The 21,542-nt window shown below is 37.7% G+C and overlaps 2 protein-coding genes across 2 annotated transcripts in view; one reads left to right on the top strand and one right to left on the bottom strand.

Moving 5' to 3' along the window:
- LOC136774074 (uncharacterized protein KIAA0930 homolog) overlaps positions 1-21,542 on the bottom strand; it is a 449,327-nt gene that overhangs the window by 376,646 nt on the left and 51,139 nt on the right. The gene's annotated exons all lie outside the window — the stretch shown is intronic.
- LOC136774328 (piggyBac transposable element-derived protein 4-like) lies at positions 19,129-20,353 on the top strand. Its single transcript, XM_066728549.1, is given in 2 exon segments — positions 19,129-19,772; positions 19,774-20,353. Coding segments are annotated over 2 exon segments (1,224 nt in total).

The raw sequence follows: 21,542 nt of genomic DNA, 5'->3' as shown, positions 1-21,542 counted from the left end.
AATCTATACCAACCAGGGGAGAGTTTATAGCCCTGCAGGGCATCTGAAGGGCGAGCGATCGAAGGAGAGAGAGAAAGAGAGAGCGGAGAGAAGAACCACATCCATTGCAGTATAGGTAAGGGTGAATATTCGTTTAGTGAAAAAGTCCTGTGACATTCCGGGGTGTGCTATGGCTTTAGGGCTCGTAACACCGATCGGTTCGATAGGGAACCGCTGGCCCTGCTCACCTGTCACGGGTAAGCGGGCAACCTAGCGGAGTGGTTATTCCGTCGGCCTATAACGAAAATCATAGTATGTAGAAGCGCGAATTAATAGACTGTTCGCGATTACATAAATTCGTTGAGAGTTTGATAGGTGACGTCATCGTTCTCTTGAGTCGGTTCAATGCCGCGGACTTAGTACAATTTCCGTGAGGACTCGCGACCTTGGGTACCGAACCAAAACAATCCGGGTCGTTGTTGTGGTAGAGTACGCGGGAACTTAGTGAGCGCGAATAACCGTCGAGTAACGCGCACGCGCGGTGATAGGGACTCATCCGCTTAGTGTCGCGTAGTAGTTATCCCAGGGATCCACCGGTGGCGCGCGGAACGCCGCGCGACTCGGTGAGGACCGCCGCAAACGCTGACTAGTGGCTCGAGCGTGAGGCTAGCTACTACGTCATCGGGGGGCTTCAGCCACGTTCGCGTGACTTAGGCCGCGCCTACATTTAGGACTTCGCGTTAGCACACTTATACCGTGTGAGGAGAACCTTGTATGATATTGAGTATGGAACTGATAATAAAGAGAAGTTAACCGGAATTGAAGAGTTACAGTTATTAGCACCCCATCACTTAAATTCGCGTACGAGGGTTAGAACGCCATCTGTATAAATAAATATTCGAGTATTATAAAAAATTTACATCGAAGACGCCCAGGTCTTGTAAGAAGTCGCCTATTGGGACGCGAATGCGAGCGGTAAGGGATCACTCCTCCCCCCCCCCCTTTCTACGCTATCCTTCGAGATAGACAGTAGCGTTACAATGTGTATTGAACTGTTGAAGGTTTGAGGACTGCATGCTGCTACTCTGAAGATATCCCGTCGAGAGAAAGTCTTTATCGGTTTTTAAAATATAAAGTTATATTTGATAAGGAGTCCATTCTTTCTTAATCAAAAAAGATAAACCGTACCCTCTGGATAATCTCCGTATAGAGATCTTTTTTTCCTATTGTCTTATACCTATAGGTTACAATCGCAATGGAAATCCATCGTAAGTAAGGAAATCTTAGAAAATTACTCCTTCCAAACATGGAAATTAAATACGATAATATCGTTTTTTTCTATTGAGTTATACTGTGATAAACCTATAGGTCAATCACAACGGAAATTCATTGCAAGAAAGAAAAGAAATCTTTGAAAATTACCCCTTCCAAAGATTGAAATTAAATACGCTTAACATAAGATAATATCGTTCATATAAAAAGTCAGTCTGTTAAACGAGAGCTGCATAGCAGTACCACGGGTGCTTGACGTATTAAGAAAAAATAAGTGTGTGTTTAAACGCATTAAAAAAAATATAAGTGTATCAGAAACTTGTTTGTTACATAAAAAAAGGTAAGAATATATTTTTTTTTCATTCGATTGGTGCATGCATTGTTTAAATGATTTTTTAACTCTAATAAGATTAATCATTTTTTTTACAGAGATAAAAAATGAATTTCAATAAAATCAATGCATTGGGAAGCGTTATTCCAAAAAATTTCGTGAAATTAGATAGCTTAACGGAAAATCAAGAGTACGAAATTTCCGAAGTGGAAAAAATTAAAACATAATACGGATTAAAATGATTGTAAAGCTGTCGACTGCCGATTGGATATTCTTGCCTGGGAGAATGGCAAAATTGGCGGAAGATACCGAGGAGCTGCAGCAGCTACAAAAGGCTGCAACAGCCAATAATTTAATCAAGAGACACGGTAGTGTCTTGACGGCAAGTACACATATATATAGTCGAGCGCTACCGTGTAACTTATACAGTAGGTTTAGCCGTCCCAATTTTTAAATCGACGTATCTCTGTGAATTATGCATTGTCACGATTTAACCATAGCATATCTGAATAAGGTTTTCAAAGAGCTTTCGAATGAGACCTCGGACATTAAAAACGGTTCATGCAATTCAGAGATCTCGTTCTCTGTTGTCTATATACAGGGTCTTTTCCTAACGGCGGGACATAGGAGATTTCGTGTTATTTGACTATAGTACTTTTTACTATAGTCAAATTACTATTTTCCGTTTAATTTAAGTATTAATCGAAGTCACCAAGATTAATTAAGTAAAATGATATTTATAATAAATAATAGAAGCAATTAAACTAAAGTAACCAATAAAACTTAACTATCTACGCTTTTATTAATTATATTAATGTATAGTAAGTGCTTCAATGCTATAGTCAAATAACACAATCCTATGTCCCGCCGTTAGGAAAAGACCCTGTATATACCGAAATATTACAATTCTTCTTTTTCTACTTCAATCCTCGGCGGATATCTTCGCCCTGAAGTTAGTCGCTTTAACGTAATTTTTCTACTGCAGCGCTGCCAACCAATTTGTGACTTTGACAGTTTTGCTCTCTTTAACACGTTAATCGCCACGATAATATCAGAAAAATTTTCACATGGGCCATGGTAACTTTATTAGATAATTTAGTTAAAAATGTATCAAGGAAACTTAATGTATCACAGAATAAAAATTTTTCCCAAAATTCCCGGAAAAACACTATTTTTTATGTCACACATATATGACTGACATGGCCCTATATTAAAACTACATCTGTGATTGACGTGGCCTTCTGCCAAATTGCATACATCAGACATATGTCTGACATGGCTCATGTAGAACTTCTTAGCGTCAGGCACATATGACTGACATGGCGATTAACGTGTTAATGATAATGAGGTTGTATTCAATATTATCTCGCTCGAATTTTGATCTGACGTATTGTCAACTGTTTGTGAATCTAATTAACCTGACGCAGTGAGGCTAGTTTGTGATTAAAAGTATCAATTTAGAAAATCCACAAAAACCTCCAATTAATTATAATAAGAGGAACCAATAATTAGTTAAGTATAACATTCTATTTTCCAATATAGAATGTAATAAGCTTTGCAGTACTTTGTGAAGTTTCTTTTTCAGATTAAATGAAAATAAAACAGCCCCTTTTTAATTGCGGAGGATAGAACTGACTGGATAACCTGAGATTTATATTCATAACTTTGATCATGAAAAGTTTACGTTAAATATTAATGTGCATCAATCAGTATCAGGAGTATATTAATAGGTAAAAATTGTTAAGGTATTTGAAAATCATATATGCTATACTTTGAGGCATTGAAATCAATAACAAAATGCGTTTTAATTTTTCTTTTTTTTAAATTGATATGAATACCAAATTCCAAAAGGTTATATCCTACATTCGAACAATTTTCCTGGAGACAATAAAACTTTCTTATTACTACGATTAGAGAAAGTAGATGAATATTTGCTTATCGTTTTATTTAATACTCAATGATAATATAAAAGTATATTTAAACCAAATATTTACCTCTACGCCTCTCTAATTAAAGTAAAAAGAAATTATTATCGTCTCCAAAATATTGTATGAATTTGGTATATGTTCTTTCAGAAAAATAGTATGAATATGTTATTAATAAATAATAATCTAGCATTCCTGATTTTATAAAATAAATAGTAGAGTCTGTATTTTCATGAAAAGAAGTCTTTTGCAAAAGAACAGTAGTCTATTAAAAAGAACAGTTAACTCTACGTATAATTTTCAAAAGATGATAAATATATATAATAGTGTCAGCAATATCGCATAAGCCAAGAAAATTAAATAGTACAGCTAATAAAATATTTAAGATTAAAAAATATAAACTGTAGAAATAGCTGTTCATCTATTACCAAAATTAAATTAAATGGTTGCGAAATTAATAGGATATTTACAAATATCACATACTGTACACCATCGTAAACACATCTAACCATCAAGTTGGATAAAAAGTAATAAAAATGGATTTTGCATTATGTATGGTGTATAACGTAACAATAAAAGCATCTTTGAGTTGACTTTCAAAAATTGTAACGAATAATATGTAATAAGTTCAACAGATTTCAGAAAGTATATTAAATAAAATATATAATAACTAGCAAAAATCTACTAGATATTAGGCTATAAATTTCTATGGACATAATACATAGTGTATTTCTTTCATTTCTTATCTAGCTTGTGCAATTATTAAATTCTGTATTGAAGTTTACCAAATTTAAAACGACAATAAAATACTCTAATTTCTGTATGAAATCTGGTAGAATTCAAATTTTATGCGTAAGACCAGACCATGCAAAAATGTCAAAAAGTAACTAAATTTTCATCAATGTTATGAACATTTAAAGCCTTTAGGTCCATTTTCCCTTCAAAATATATAAAAAAATTACTAAATTCACATCATGATTTGAATTCAGGGCCTTGTATTTTAATTTCTTTTCAAAATGCATTAAATTTGTATTAATTAGCATGTTATAAGAAAAATTTGCAGGTTATTTTGGGCATAAAATCTTGGAAATATAATTCAAATATAATCAGTGAATATTATGAGGGAACTCTCCAAAAGTGTAATTATGATATAAATTCATCATTGCATTATTTTATATTTTATTTAATATATTAATAAGTTAATGTCTGAATTAAAATTTTACATTTTGTAACAATATGGACATTGGAAAATGTTTCTTTAGCTTTTATTAATTAAAACAATTATTTACTTTTATTTTCTACATTCTTACAAAACGTTATAAGATCCCACAAAAAACAAGCTTCGCTTGTAAAAAAAGGCGGCAAGTACATTAATCGTCTAGCATGAATAATATAATAAAATAAAATATTCGAATTAAAAAATTGAGTGAAATCCAAATGTTAGATAAGTATATATTTTTACTGTAGCAAAAGTTAAAATTTCTAAAAAATAATAGTAATACAACAAAGTTACTTGCCGGGCCCATAAAGTTCATACCTAAATGGCTATCTTACAACACAAGCGTTGCTTCTCATAATTTCATAATGTGGCTATTTAATGCCATTGCATACAACGGGCCTGGCAAGTAACTTTGCTGTATTACTATTATTTTTTAGAAATTTTAACTTTTGCTACAGTAAAAATATATACTAGCCTAACATTTGGATTTCACTCATTTTTTTAATTCGAATATCTTATTTTATTATATTATTCATGCTAGACGATTAATGTACTTGCCGCCTTTTTTTACAATCCAAGCTTGTTTTTTGTGGGATAATTATATACAAAGGAGGAAAATATCACAACGTGGAATTTAAGACTAAAGTTTAAGACAAATTTTTAGGTATTTTGTATCTATAAAAAAATTGAATAAATTTGTTGTTTATTATATATTTATTTAATAAAAAATTGTTTTTCTTTTAACTTACATTTCTAACAATATTCGTAAGAGGATTATATTGTACAATTTTATCGTGTAAGATTAAACAATAGGCTGTAGTATTATCTGAAATGATTTCCATACACTCGATTTCGAGTTTGACGTCGACCGTGCTGGTTTTTATGGACTCGTTCTGATGCGAGCAGTCGATGACAAAGAGCGGCCCGTACGTCAAAAAGTCCATATAGTCGAGCATGGGTCTCGCGAGTTTCTCACCAGCGTAATAGGAGGTGAAAAACTTTACATACATGTCGTAGAGGATGGAATAGCGGGATTTTGTGAAATCAGTGTCGAGACGATCATACGGATAAGATTCAGAACTCAGATAAAGTTTGACATCGAGTCCTTTGCAATGACTGAATTTGAGCACATCCTCGTGCTGATTACTCTTTTTGTTTGTTCCGAACGCTAGAATGATGTATCGTGGCTTCTCCAATTGCGTGGACGCTTTCACGGACCATGTGTGCCACTGCGACTTGGGCAGAAGCGGATACTCGTAAAGTTCCCAGGCGCGAAAGCGAGTGACAGACTCTTTTCCTGCTCGACGATACTTAGAAATTGGAGTTTCGTAATTTCGTTCAGGGTCACATGGGGTATTCTCCATTGCACTCGTAGCAGCTTGATCGACGAATTGGTGATTTTGACTGACGAATAAATGGCATTTGTATCGACGAGCGCGCGAATAAGAACGAGCTCCTGACGCGCGTTAACGACGACAAGCCGATAATCCTCGCAGAATCCCAGCAGCATTTTCAGGGGAACGCAAAAGCTGAAATTCTTAACAGCCTCCTTGAGCCGGTCTTTGGCCGTTAGCAACGAAACATCTGGAATGACGTAGACTAGCGCTCTTCTCGGTGCTCAGGGAAACGAGATTCTTCAGAGTGCTAGTAATACCGACGTTTCTGCATCGGTCGAACTCGATACCGTTCATTCAAAACAAATCTGGTCGAAGAGAAAAGCCGCGGAATTGCAGTGGAGCGTAACTATATCCTCGCTGTTGGCGCTCGCGTCATGCGTGCCCTCCACCAGCTGACCCTCGACGTAGAGATAACTCTAGCACGGCAGAAGTATCAAATCTTGCTGCTGTATAGGAATGTGAATTTCGTCGCTGTTCGCCAACGAGGCGTTCGCATATGGATTGTAGGCAGGCATTTCCATTTTGGTGATACGATTGTCGTAGGTCAGTGGTGCGGTGACGTTCAAAGGATCTGCCATTGTTCCACTATGTTCTGCCACCCAATCTCTTGACGGTGAATCCCAATGATTGTAAAAACTCTATATTTCTTCTCGTTAGCAAGAGGCTCCTCTTTTCGCGATTCCCGCTTTTACTCTGAACCGGTGAATTCGACTCCACGTAGGACGAACGGCTAGCGATCGTTCCATCCAGTTTCACCGCTTTATAAAACTCGTTACTTTTGTAAATTAACATGTGTAATCTTATTGTAATTTTTTCACGTGCAAAATCTACGAGACGATCGTCCTGATCGAGGATACGTAACGTGAGACGGTCGATTACTCTCACGATGACCGGTATATAAATGACGGTTTTCGGTGCCTCTGAGATTTTATAGCCCGGTGGTATGTTGGGAAAGAACTCGTGAATAATGTGTCGGGGTCTACCGTTAGTGTACGCACCACCCGCAATGTTGCACTCGATGCGTCGAATATTTGTTTTTACAATGTTCACGGTATCGTCAGATTCAGCCGGGCGTTCAGTTCGATCACGCGATTCGACGAGAAGCCCAGTAGTGAGCCAATTTTATTTGGTTGGCCAAATTCAATCGAATATTTACACAATATTTAACTCTTCAGTGTATTATTATTCACTCGTAGAAGAACAACGCTGTTAATGTCGTCTTTAATTTCGTGTCGCACAGAAACTTGAGACTGCAAAAACTCATTTATTGCACTCTATTCGTAACAGCCTCTGGATATTGTCAGTACCTTATCGTTATCATAGTAAAAATTATTATTCGTCTCATTGACATTGGCTATCGAGTTGAACGTTTGCAAGTCCACGAGACCGATCTCGTAGCGATCGTCTTGCATATAGATCGGAGGAAAGAAATCTGAATTTAATACTGATTTACGATCCAATAACGTCACGGTAAAAGACTTTTTTTTCAAAGTATCTGTTCTTGCAGGAATTTCACGCACAACTGACCGCAATTGCTTTTAACGTACGATTGATATTAATCATGATTATAGTAGATTGTAACGTTAGGACCAAAGTAACGCACACATTCTTTCGGCGGATTCAAATTTCCAAAGGAATCAAAATATACGACGAAATCGTCTCGTTTGACGTAGGATACCCAGTGGATACCAGGGCCGCATTGATCGTCGAGATTTACGATCGCGCACTCGTTGTACCGCGGCCCGTGGAGCGGCAGAGATGCGCGCATAAAGACTCCACGGAAATGTGGTATTCGTCGGCAGATGCGTGCCAATTATATGTTACTAGTAGCACCAGAATCCGGAAGGAGAGCTTCTACATTGCGACGAAATTTCCCCTCATTCATTTTCTTCCCGCTCCTCTTCACCGACCGTTTTTTTTTTTTTTTTTTTATACCTACGATATCCCTCTCCAACGATTCGCTTGTACGGTTTCAGATAAAGACCTCGGCCTCTCTCGCGCTTCGCCGACGCTTCCATCGCGCGATTGTGACATTGCATTTCCTGCAACCGTTCTCTCTCAGCTTTTGCACGGTTTACAGTCCTCGCTATACCCGATGTCCACCTGCCAGTACTCCGACTACACCTTGCAGTGGGAGTATAGGTATTATACCGCCCCATTTCCTCGGTACACGAATTCTTCTTTTCCTTGTAACGTAGGGGTCTGTTCCCTGTACTTCCAAACACAGTATAGGTTATTTTAGTAATAAGAAGAATAGTTAGAATTAAGAACTTATAAGAAAAGTGTTGAATTAGCTTTTTCGACACCGGGACTTCCTGTCACTTGGCGGAGCACGAAACTCGAGATCGCTGCTCAATGCTGACACCCGGAATTCCCGGTTGGGTGCGTCAATGTTCGGCTGACGATTAACGACCCGACCTAGTGAGACGTAGGCTGGAAGGTATTGTGAGATTCAGGAGGTCTTGCACCACCTCCCCCAAAACTTTTCGCATTTATAATCCGCACCGACCGATCAAATTTCAGTATTCTGTGCATCTCACTGCCGCGAGTCGCGTCCGAGCATTACGGAGTAGATAGCTCAACACTTTTCTTCGCCCGGCCAAAGAAGTGCTGGTAGTTTAAATATTAAATTAATTGTAACTCGTATCAACGCGACTTTAGAAATAAACCAACTACAATTTAAACCGACAATCTTTTACGACGACTACCGCAACAATGAAACCTGCCCAATCTTACAACGACCACAGCCGTCCAGAAATCTGCCTACATCTTACGACAACCACTGCCACTATACAACAAGCTGAACCAAAGCCGTAATACCATTGCCAGTCAGACAAATCTGAGCTCTATCGAAGAGGCATTTTCTCTTCTATTTAAAATACCACGAATCCCGCTGAACTTGTCAATCTTGCGCCGCTCGAAGTCCGACGTTTTGATTGTATCGTCGGCTCTGTTAACGCAATTCAGCAGTGGCTCTCCTGACCAAATTATATTTGGTAGCCACTCGAGCCACGCTGCTTTGCTGACGCAGCGCCAAACGTAACATCCTCGTAGTAGTAGTACCAATTTTTTTCTTGCTGTTCTTTTTTAGCCGCTACTGCTTTCTTCTTCCCGACAATATTATGTAATCCCAAGCCAAGTTTACGCTTAAATTCATCGATGCCAAACGGCTGTAGTGACCGCGCGTTCACCCAAGGTCGCGTCACTTGCGATAATACGTTCACGCACTTTCTTCGCTAGCACTTTATCGGCCTGATGACGCTCCGGTAGATCCTCTTTGTACCAATATGCGATGTCGTGATCGAGACAGGCCTCGTCCAGCGGATTTATACCACGATCGCCGCGCTCAAATCTTTCGCGAAGTCGAGTACCGGGCCCGCAATAATTGTAACCGGGCAAGTGCAGCTCAAACAGTAATTTCTTTAAGACTTTATTGAAGAACGATCCAGACATTTTGAGCAACTGCTATATTTTTTTCTCTCTCTCTCTCTCTCTTCTTGCTGACAAACGTAACAGTCTTTTATCCGTCTCGGTGGTCCGTCGTGGTGAGTAGTATTAGGTAGATTGTAGTGTTGCAAACAATATTGATATTCTTGCACATCCGAGTCTGCGCGAATGTGCTAAGGTAATCTTCCCCACACATTCGCGATACTATCTGGAAAGTACTTAAGCAACACGATCTTCGGTATCTGTTCGAGCTGATGATTCGTCAAGTTCTGCAAGGCATCGACGACTAGCATGAACGCCATCATAATGACAACTGACTATTTCCGTAATTCGCGAAATATAAATGGACAAGGCAGCTGTTCCTGAAAGTCAAGAGCGAGGATGCATTTCGTGAAGAATGTGTCGATTATTCGTGTATCAAATTTGGATAGTAATGATCACAATGGTACCACGCAAATAAAAAAACGTCACGGATCGCTATTACCATCTACTATACGCTGCATAGTTTGCGGTCCGTCGAATTGCGGCAAGACAAACGTGCTGCTGAGCCTTATAGAGAGTCCGCACGGTGTGAGATTCAAAAACCTGTACCTCTACTCGAAATCGCTTCAGCAACCGAAGTATCGATATCTGGAACAGCTTCTACAAGATACGGAGGAAATTGGTTACTTTCAATTTTCAAATAATTGCGAGGTCGTGAATGTCGCGGATTCAAAGACGAATTCTATTTTCATATTCGACGATGTGGCCAACGGCATGCAAGATAATATAAGGGACTACTTTTGCATTGGTAGACATTCCAACATCGATTGCTTCTATCTTTGTCAGACTTATGCGAAAATCCCAAAGCATCTGATACGAGATAATGCAAATTTGCTAATAATATTTAAGCAAGGTGGAACTAATCTGAAGCATATTTTCAACGATAACGTCAACAGTTATATGTCGTATGAGAAATTTCTCAAATTGTATTCGACCTGTTGGAGTCGCGATTACGGTTTCTTAGTAATAGACAAGGATAGCTCTCTGAAGAACGATCGATATCGCAAAGGTTTCAACGAGTACGCCACGATCGAGTGGACGTACTTGAGTGGTAATAGTGTCAGTTTATCGACGAACAGGTCGGTTGATGATCGGATCTGTTAAGAAACCGTGTCAGTTTGATCGGTTGATAATCGAGTGAACGAAGTGCAGACTTGAGTGTCAGTTTATCGACGAACAGGTCGGTTTATGATCGGATCTGTTAAAAACCGTGTCAGTTAGATCGGTTTATAACTATTTTAAACAAAAACAGGTCGGGGAAAGCTGTTGTATACCTCCCAGAACAGCATCGTGATGGATGAAAATCGCTTTTGAAGAGGATCGCCAAGACGAGCGAGGTTATTCGCGACAAGCATCGTGCCTTGAAATTGGAGAAGGCGATAATGGAGAGCAGTTTGAATGAGACATTCAAGCCGATAATCGATCCATTGAAGAAACTCGTTTCGTAAAGAGAGAGTAGTTATAACATAAATAATAATAATTCATTTGTCAAATACAACGATAAAATGAGGAGGAGGAGAGCCTACTTCAAATCGACACTGCATCGAGTTGCTAAAAGAGCGAAGAATCTTAGTAGTAGTGATCAAACTATTACGAATCGATCGGATTTCATGACCGACGACGAGTCTTCTATAACCGATCAATCGTCGCCCGATTGTGATACACTGCCGGATTCAAAACAAAGTTTGCTAGATAAATTAAATATTGATGAAAAGGGGCCAGGCTTGTTACAATATGCCTTTCAACATAATCGATTACATCCCATCCCTGCCAAGTCTATTAAATTACTTCTGACCGATAGGGAAAACTTGATTGATCGTGCATTTGGACCTCTTTATAAAAATGAACAACTGACGCTTGGTATATGTAAATTTGATATTATAGTCGGGGAGAAATGACACAAAAATATAGCACTTTTTCCGCTTCGTGCCATAGAGAATTTTAATTTTTTTTTGTATATTTTAAAACGTCCTTAAAGAGCTCCTAAAGTCTCGTAAACGAAGGAGGTCGGGAAGGTTATTATTAATTCAAAAAAATGTTCAAAAATTCGTTTCTTTCTGGTTTAACTTAAATAACTCGCTTATTATTAATCGTATCAAAAAATGTGTCAAATAAAACTTGTTCGTAAATTAATTTTCAATAAGATAGGCGGGCTTTAAAAAATCAATTTGTTTTGTTTATTTGTAAAATCATTAATGAAGTACAGGAAGTGGAGAAAAGTTTAAGTAGTGAAAAACCATATAACAAATGCTTGATTGCTACTGAAAGTTCACTAGAAGGTGTCGTTTAGTTAGTAGAATTTGCTATAAAAGCCATTTTTCGATATCTAATAATGGTGGCCTATTGCAAAACTATTTATGTCAAAACTTTAAGTAGCTGCCAATTTTGTCCTGGCAGTCATAAATTAATGAAACTAATTGCTCAAAATTGTTATTAACGTTATTAACAAATAGTATAAAGAGCATATTTTTCAATAATAAACAAAGCATTTTTTAATTGAAAAACCCGTTGCGATCGTCCGTATTTCAGCAACTATTGGATTTTAAACATTGCAATAAAATGCATTGTAATGTTTATAAAAAACCATGAATTTTATAAAAAAAATCATAGCGATTGGAGCAGTAAAAGCTGAAATCATCAAGTTTTACTTCACGCTGCACTACGTCGAAAGTATTTGACCTATCGACCTGAAATTTGGCACAGTAGTAGTGTAGATATCACCCTATCATATAAATTTTTTTCTTAATCTTTCGTTCAATTTTTCTTGTTTGCCACGAAGAAGAATCTGTTAGAAATCACGCGCTCGGTGGTAGCGATCTCCTCGCTACGTAGCGCGGTGGTGGGGGTAGCGACTGAACAGTGGAGGAGGCGCTCTGGAGATATTAAACAACTTAATTGAAAAATTTATTTCTACATAACCAAAGGTCGTAGATGGATTTTTTTTTAATTGTATATCATTTTTTCCGTACTTTCCAGCAATATTTATAAAAATTTTATAAGAGTACGGCAAGTGTCAGAAAACTATGCTATTTAACTTATTTGTAATTTTCCAGGATTTCGAAATAAAGTACAGACATGTTTTTAAATTGCAGTTAAATATCATATGTATATTTAACTATGCAATTTAAAAACATGTCTGTACTTTATTTCGAAATCCTGGAAAATTACAAATAAGTTAAATAGCATAGTTTTCTGACACTTGCCGTACTCTTATAAAATTTTTATAAATATTGCTGGAAAGTACGGAAAAAATGATATACAATTAAAAAAAAAATCCATCTACGACCTTTGGTTATGTAGAAATAAATTTTTCAATTAAGTTGTTTAATATCTCCAGAGCGCCTCCTCCACTGTTCAGTCGCTACCCCCACCACCGCGCTACGTAGCGAGGAGATCGCTACCACCGAGCGCGTGATTTCTAACAGATTCTTCTTCGTTGCAAACAAGAAAAATTGAACGAAAGATTAAGAAAAAAATTTATATGATAGTGTGATATCTACACTACTACTGTGCCAAATTTCAGGTCGATAGGTCAAATACTTTCGACGTAGTGCAGCGTGAAGTAAAACTTGATGATCTCAGCTTCTACTGCTCCAATCGCCATGATTTTTTTTATAAAATTCATGGTTTTTTATAAACATTACAATGCATTTTATTGCAATGTTTAAAATCCAATAGTTGCTGAAATACGGACGGTCGCAACGGGTTTTTCAATTAAAAAATGCTTTGTTTATTATTGAAAAATATGCTCTTTATACTATTTGTTAATAACGTTAATAACAATTTTGAGCAATTAGTTTCATTAATTTATGACTGCCAGGACAAAATTGGCAGCTACTTAAAGTTTTGACATAAATAGTTTTGCAATAGGCCACCATTATTAGATATCGAAAAATGGCTTTTATAGCAAATTCTACTAATTAAACGACACCTTCTAGTGAACTTTCAGTAGCAATCAAGCATTTGTTATATGGTTTTTCACTACTTAAACTTTTCTCCACTTCCTGTACTTCATTAATGATTTTACAAATAAACAAAACAAATTGATTTTTTAAAGCCCGCCTATCTTATTGAAAATTTAATTACGAACAAGTTTTATTTGACACATTTTTTTATACGATTAATAATAAGCGAGTTAATTAAGTTAAACCAGAAAGAAACGCATTTTTGAACATTTTTTTGAATTAATAATAACCTTCCCGACCTCCTTCGTGTTCGAGACTTTAGGAGCTCTTTAAGGACGTTCTAAACTATACATGAAAAAATTAAAATTCTCTATGGCACGAAATGGAAATTCAAATGCTATTTCTCCCTGACTATTAATCATGAAGGAGATAATATTCTCGATAAGACGCTATACACCGGTACAGTAGGTTCTTATGAACTAGTTTTCATGAGAGAACCCAATCGAGCTATTATAAAACCCGAAGATTTGGAACAATACAAGAGTATTCTCAATCAAACTAAGGCGCATAAACTGTTGAACGATAGTCTAAAACAAACAAAGGGTAATATAGGTGTAAAATATAGAGAAATTATGAAATCATTGCTATTGGGAAAACCAATGTTACCGCCTAATAGGTTACCATCAATATTAAGCGCAAGTATACCGTCAACATCAGGCGCAAGTAAAGCGTCAACATCATCATCATAAAAAAAAAAAGAGGGGTAAAGGTCTTATGCGTGTCACCGAGGGACCAATCAACTACGTACATTGGAACCATCCGAATAAATTGATCGAACGTTTGAGATTTTTGATCGCATCGGTGGCTGCCGGTAATACGAGTCATCACAACGAGATACAGTCGATAATCGAATAGCTGCGCGAGGAGGACCTTATCGTATAAAGAAAGTTGCACGTTATATTTTTACCTCAGTGTAATATCAACGTCTTTCGGTAGCGCGAGGTAAAAAAAATTAAATGTCTGGTTCCTGCTGTTGTGAAATTTGCATTTGATTAATATGCATCGTAGACTGTATACTCTCGACATTATGATTCATCAAAAAGAGGAATAATAATAACGAGGAACCAGAGACTGATTTTTGAAAAAAAAGTGACAGTACTGCATTTATTTTGAAATGTCGATAAATAAGTTTGGAATTGGACTGGATTGTGAGAGTAGGAAACACTTTCACGAACCAAATTTAGAATATTTACTGCTTCAATTTAAACAATATTTGACAATGACATTGAATAAACATAATGAATAATTTGAGAAAAAGATTAATCAAACTTTGCAAGCAATGTGTGAAAAATTTAGTGAGAAAGTGAGTGGGAAAGATCTGATACTTGAAACACTTATCAATAATAAATTCTAAGAATCTGTCCATTTTTGAAAAAGAAATGAGAAAAGAAAAGATACAATTGGTGGAGGAGCTCCATGCACCGGCGAGGATATATTTTCCACGCAGAAGAGTCATCGTGCGCGGCTTCGACGATCTCTGGCAGGCCGATCTTGTTGATATGCGCAATTACGTCGATGCGGGTCACCAGTACATTTTCACTGTAATCGATACCCTCTCGAAATACGCTTGGTCGGTGGCATTAAAGACCAAGAGTGGCAGAGAAGTGGCGACGGCAATGACGAGAATTCCTAAACACCGGCAGATGTCCGAAAAATTTACAGAACGACAACGGCAAGGAGTTTTACAACAGTGACTTTCAGGCGTTGATAAAGAAACGCGGAATAAATCACTACTCGACTTACAGCGTGATGAAAGCGTCGATAGTCGAGCGCTGGAATCGTACGTTGAAGACGGAAATGTGGAAACGATTTACGCTGAACGGCAATTACAAGTGGCGCGCTATGCTCCAAGAGTTGGTAGATGCGTACAATGCGCGAAGGCACCATACCACGGAAATGCGTCTCGTGGATATGAAACCCGAGCATGCAGATAAGCTACTCAAGACAGTATAAAGCAACATCAAGGTCGCAGGTCGTGCCAAGTTCAAAGTCGGCGATTTCGTACGAATTAGTAAATATAAGCAGATGTTCGCCGAAGGCTACACGCCAAATTGGACGACCGAAATATTCGAGGTGACGAAAGTGCAGAGGACCAATCCCGTTACGTATCTCCTCAAGGATTTCAGGGGTACGGAACTGTTGGGTGGATTTTACGAATACGAGCTTTCGAAAACTATCAATCCCAATGTGTATCTGGTGGAGAGAGTATTGCGCAGAAAGGGCGAAAAAGTGTTTGTTAAGTGGCTGGGATTCGACAGGATGCACAATTCCTGGATAAATAATGTTATGTACACAGAATAAACGTACATACATAACTCATTGCTACAATAAGCATTATATAATTAATATTATTAATATTAGTATCATTTAAAAACATAATTAATAAATCTAAATCTATTGTAAATATATTAAAATATCAATAGCCTCATTGTAAAGGAGAAATACTCCTAAAAGCGACAAATTCCTAAGTGTAATACGAAGCGCCAGACGCAGCTCGCTCACACTGTCGCCAAGGCTAAGTCCCGACACGTGGCAAATTAGCTTCGACGGCAGTCGAACGTTCTATAACAATGACGCATTTGACCATCGGGAACCACAAATGTTACCATATAAGGTAATGTTTGACCCTGCACTTTGAGGGTAAGAGCCCCAAACGTGCAGCCCCAAAAATCAGTTCGAGTCTACAGCTAAGAGGAACCAGTCGAATCTTTTAGGATCTTCAGTCCTCCTACCTCTTAGACTTCTCTAGGCAATCCTTTGCCTCCTAAGTACACTATTAACTAGCTAATAGCTCTTGGATAACGAATTGTATAGAAAGAGACATTGTAATAATTCTTAATAAATGTTTATTATACAAAAATTTCTTAAGTTTGTCGTGAATCTGCGAATGAACCACAACAATAAGAACAATGTTTTATAAGAACAATGTTTTTTTTATTAAGATGTATCATTAAAAAAATATTTTCATCACTCATGCATGGAAAGTGCCTGATTTCAGTCTAGTTTTTGGGATCGAAAATGAATCTTTTCATGCCAGTATAGCCGCGCATGCGCAGTAGAGGTTAACTTCACTTTCGGCCCGATACTTTCCTCCCAAGGGACAAATGTATAGTACATCCCACACAGACTGAATATAGTTACTATTGACCATATGAGAAATTAAATAAAAGGGTTATTTTTAATTGTCATAAGGAAACTAATAAACTCCGAATAAGATTAACCAAAATATAAAGAATTTTCCGTTTATCTCTAACTACAATTTTAGATATTCTTTTATAACCTGAAACTTAAAATTATTGCTAAAATTCTCCCTCTCTCTCTTTCTTAATACCATTAAGTTTAGTAATATGAAACAAACAATATAAATCATAATGCATAATTAGAGTGACTATATTTATTTTTATTCATTTTGTAATAACATTTTTTTACATATGATAATTTTGTTCTGTCTTTATTTCAGGGGGCTCCGCCCCCGGAACCCCCATCAGGGGCTGCGCCCCCGAACCCCCCGCTCTCCTCCCTGCCCTTCTTAGAATCACTGCCTTTAAAAACCTGCATCTACCCTTTTACGTACTCATCCATTAATCATTTCATTCACTCTTTAGTTACAATTAATTCATACTGAACAATTTCTTAATTTATTACAAATCTGTAATGCACTCGGGATAAAAAATATCGTTTGTTACTCGGGACTACTTGACAATTGTACTTGTGTGATGGCAGCCCTCGCTTCGCTCGTGCTGCCAACTTCACACTCGTCCACAATCGTCAACTTTCGTCCCTTGTAACAAAATCTACTATTGTATTCTTAAAATAAAAAACATTAAAGCGAATAAATAAAAAAAAATTATTCTTTTAGACTATAATGTCCCCAGGGTAGAGTCGCTACGGTGCCGGGTGTAACGAAACGCTTATCGTAGTACGAACTGAGGGCGAACTTTCTCTGACTGATCGAGAAAACTTGGTGCAGCTTCGATCGAATTAAATTTTGATTGCGAGACTGTACGGTTAAATTATCCAAACAATCCTTGAAGTCGTCAAATGTTATATTTCTATCGATAACTTAACCTTTGACACCCTTGGCTTTTTTGGTCATTCTCGTGCAGTCCTGCACCTTGAAAGTATACATTTTTGCCTTCAGTCCTACGAACTCGGTCATGATACGACCATTGTTCTCATCCTTCATCAGACCAGGTATCTTTTTGTTGACGCGTGGCAAGTCATACTGATTATCGTCAGGATAATCGCTGGTATCGAATCGCGCGAGATCGCGTTTCATGTACGAGTAAACGTCGTCGAACTCGACACTGTATATCAGACTGTCCGTGTCGGTATACATCGCTCTATATTTACTGCCGAATGTAGGAAGCATATAGTCATAGTGAAATTCATACAAGCAAATTTTTGAAATATCTAAAACACTCATTCCCACGTAAATGGGTTTATCAAATTTCACGGACAATTTCGATAATTGAATCGCGACCAAATTCTCATTGAAAATCGCGAGACTATGAAAATTCGGTTTGGAAATCAGGGTTTCCGCCCCGTATCTTCCCTCCCACTTAGTTACGAGCCTCACGTCAACTCTATTCCTCACATTCTCCATTGTTTTACTGAAAACCGCGTTGTTAATCAACTTGACGAGATTCTTCTCAAATTCGTTAGTGGACGCGATGCGCAAACGCGTGTTCAGCTTGATGTAATCGCGTAGCCAGGTGGACTGCTGAAACTTTAACCCTTTCGCTACTACGGGCCACTATAGTGGCCTTTCATAAGATGCCACTGAGGTACTACGGGCCACTATAGTGGCTCTCCGCAAGATGCCACTGAGGTACTACGGGTCACTATAGTGGCTCTCCGCAAGATGCCACTGATCTATGGCGGCTAACCGTTTTTTTCGATTTTGTAGCTGTTCGATCGTTCGTACCGAATAAAGTCAGTGCTTACTGTAAAACGATAATTCACTTTCAGATACACAATATAAAAGTAGGTATAATAATATAAATTGTATAAAACAGGTATGCCTTATCGCTTTTCAATTTCTTTTTAATTTCATTTAGATTAATTATTATTTCTGAATAGATTTCATCTCGCCCCTAAAATGATGAGAAATAACAGAAAAAGACTTATTGACGAATGCAACAATTATTCGGATCTCTCTGAAGGTGACGAGATAAATTTAAATTTAGCAAGAGAGAGACCTCATAGAAATAGTAAAAGATTTCGAGAGATAAGATCCATCACACCCGAATACGAAGAAGACTGTTCATCTAAACCTGGAAAAGATCGCACAGATATTAGATGGGTCAGCGACTTATTTCAACCAACTTTCCATAAATTTAATTCCCAGCATTCCGGAATAAAGGCGTCAATTGGGTATTCGGCATCGATTTTAGATTATTTTCAATTATTCTGCTCTGAAGATATTATGAGCTTCATTGTCGGCACGACAAACAGTTACTGCAGTAGCCTTGATAATAATCATAATAAAGTAAATTCACACAATACTTCTCTCCCAGAGATGTATTGCTTTCTTGCCCTCAAATTTTTGATGTCGCGAAATAAGAAACTAAAATATTCTGAATACTGGTCTAACGACAAACTTCTGAGGAGCAGCATTTTCGGAGAGGTGATGAGTAGAGATCGGTTTTTATATTTACTGGAAATTTTACATTTTAATACGAACAATGTGAGTGCTGATGTTGATAAATTATATAAAATAAGGGAAATTTGTGATAAGCTGCGACAACGTTTTCAGGAGGCATTTTATCCTTTTCAAAATTTATGTATTGACGAAAGCTTACTCCTGTACAAAGGAAGGCTATCATTTAAGCAATATATACCCTCTAAAAGAAACAGATTTGGAATCAAATCATTTGTTTTATGCGATACCAAATCTGGATTTGTGCAGGATTTTATTATTTATAATGGCTCATTGACCACTGTAGACTGCGTAAACGAATTTATTGGGAAGTCAGGAAACATAATGATGGAATTACTAAATCCTTATTTAGGCAAAGGCCATGCATTATACGTTGACAATTGGTATACAAGCCCCGCACTTTTTATTCTTTTGCATCATAATCAAACAAACGCTTGTGGAACAGTATGTAAAAGGCGAAAAGGCATGCCAGTTATCCAGAATAAATTAAAAACTGGTGAAGCGAGTTTTCGATCTTCGAAGTATTTGTTAGCAATGGTGTGACAAAAGAGAAGTATATATGCTATCCTCTTTCCATAGCGAAGAATTCGTTGAAACGAAACGTCATTATCGGACCGGAGAAATGATTATGAAGCCAAAGTGCGTTGTTGATTATAATAAATTAATGGGAGCTGTTGATAAAACAGATATGGTCATTAGCACCATTCACTCAGAACGCAAAACATTGAAATGGTACAAAAAATATTTTTTTCACTTAATTCACATATGCCTTTGGAATGCGTATTGCCTATATAAATTAAAAACTAGAAAAGAAATATCGATTGCAAGCTTTCACCTAGAGTTAATTCGTCAACTTTTACGTTGTTATCAATCTGAAAGTAAAAATACCATTGCAAATAAATCAGGGGAAACGAATCCACTCCGCTTCGCTGGTAACCACTTCCCGTCACTATACACAAATGAAAATCCAAGACAGAAAAATCAGCTGCGAAGGTGTGTAGTTTATTCAAGAAATGACAAAAGAAAGAGATCGCGATACCAATGCGAAACTTGCAATGTTGGCTTGTGTGTAACACCATGTTTTAAAATATATCATACGCAGTTACATTATTAGAATTATATTATATTATGTTATATTATTTGTATTATTTGTAGAATTGTATTATAATATGTTATATTGTTTTATTATATTATATTGCATAATGTTACTTCCTATCATACTATAAATAAGGAGCGCATACTAAGACGTTAGAAATACCCTGGAATACTCTTTATTTATAAATACACTTCGGAAAAAAATTTGTTCGTTCGAAAACATTCAAGCAGTATGGGTTCTCCGCCGCGGTACTCTCGCTGACGATCGGCGTTGCGTAACATGCAGTGATGTCGCGGCACTCCGTTCAGCAGAAGTACCGCGGCGGAGAACCCGCCCGTAGCGAAAGGGTTAAACCGCGATGTATACGCTTCAGTACGAGTCCATTACGCATACATTATTGCAGAGCTCGATAATATACTACGTAACGCGTCATATCGTTTAAAGTAGCCAGCAGTTTCTCCTGGCTCGCGCCTGGCGTTTTCTCACGCACCATACAGAAGGGTAGGTCCGCTTGTTTGTCGTGAAGCTCGCGCGGATACTCCAAATCGACCTACAAAATATAACCATCGGGATGATCCGAGGGTATAGCGGAGACATCGAGATTGGCAGAGTCCTCGATCCAACGGAATCCATGGGTGGGCAGCGGCTGACAAATTGCCCACCCATACAGATTGTTTACGTCGTAATACATTAGATATTTCGACGGTTCCGCCGGATCGTAGTCCTGCATGTACCGATTGTTGGCCCTCTCGTATTGATAGGAGCACTGACTCAAACCACCGCGTATACCGCGCTCTACGAACAGAAACATATCCACATCCGTGAAAAGCTCCAACCTGATTCCCGTATGCTTCAACATCGCGTCCCAAGTGAAGCTCGGAAGCGTATAATAATGGGCTGGATCCAAGTTATAATTTAGCATGCAACAATCGCGAAAACTTTCGAAAACGTCGGTCAATAATAGGACATCGGTCTTCAAGTACAGATCACTGTACTCCCCAAGTATGCGCATCTGGAATTTGGTCCAGACCTCTACGGCATGATTGTATGCTTCCTCGCTGATATCACTGTCGGTCAGTCTGTTGGGAAACGACTGGCGCGGTGGTAAAGCCGTCTCTTCCAATCGAGCCACACTATCTATATAGTCGTAAGGAAAAATACCTTTCCTCGTAAGCAAGTTAAACTGCTCGAAGCTCAAGTCCGAAAA

Source organism: Prorops nasuta, unplaced genomic scaffold, assembly GCF_024137725.1.
Source record: "Prorops nasuta isolate Cenicafe-Biocafe unplaced genomic scaffold, Cenicafe_Pnas_1.2 PNAS00001, whole genome shotgun sequence".
NCBI classification, from domain to species: Eukaryota; Metazoa; Arthropoda; class Insecta; order Hymenoptera; family Bethylidae; genus Prorops; species Prorops nasuta.
The sequence above is the reverse complement of the archived record's forward strand: the minus strand, read 5'-3'. Positions and strand labels throughout refer to the sequence as shown.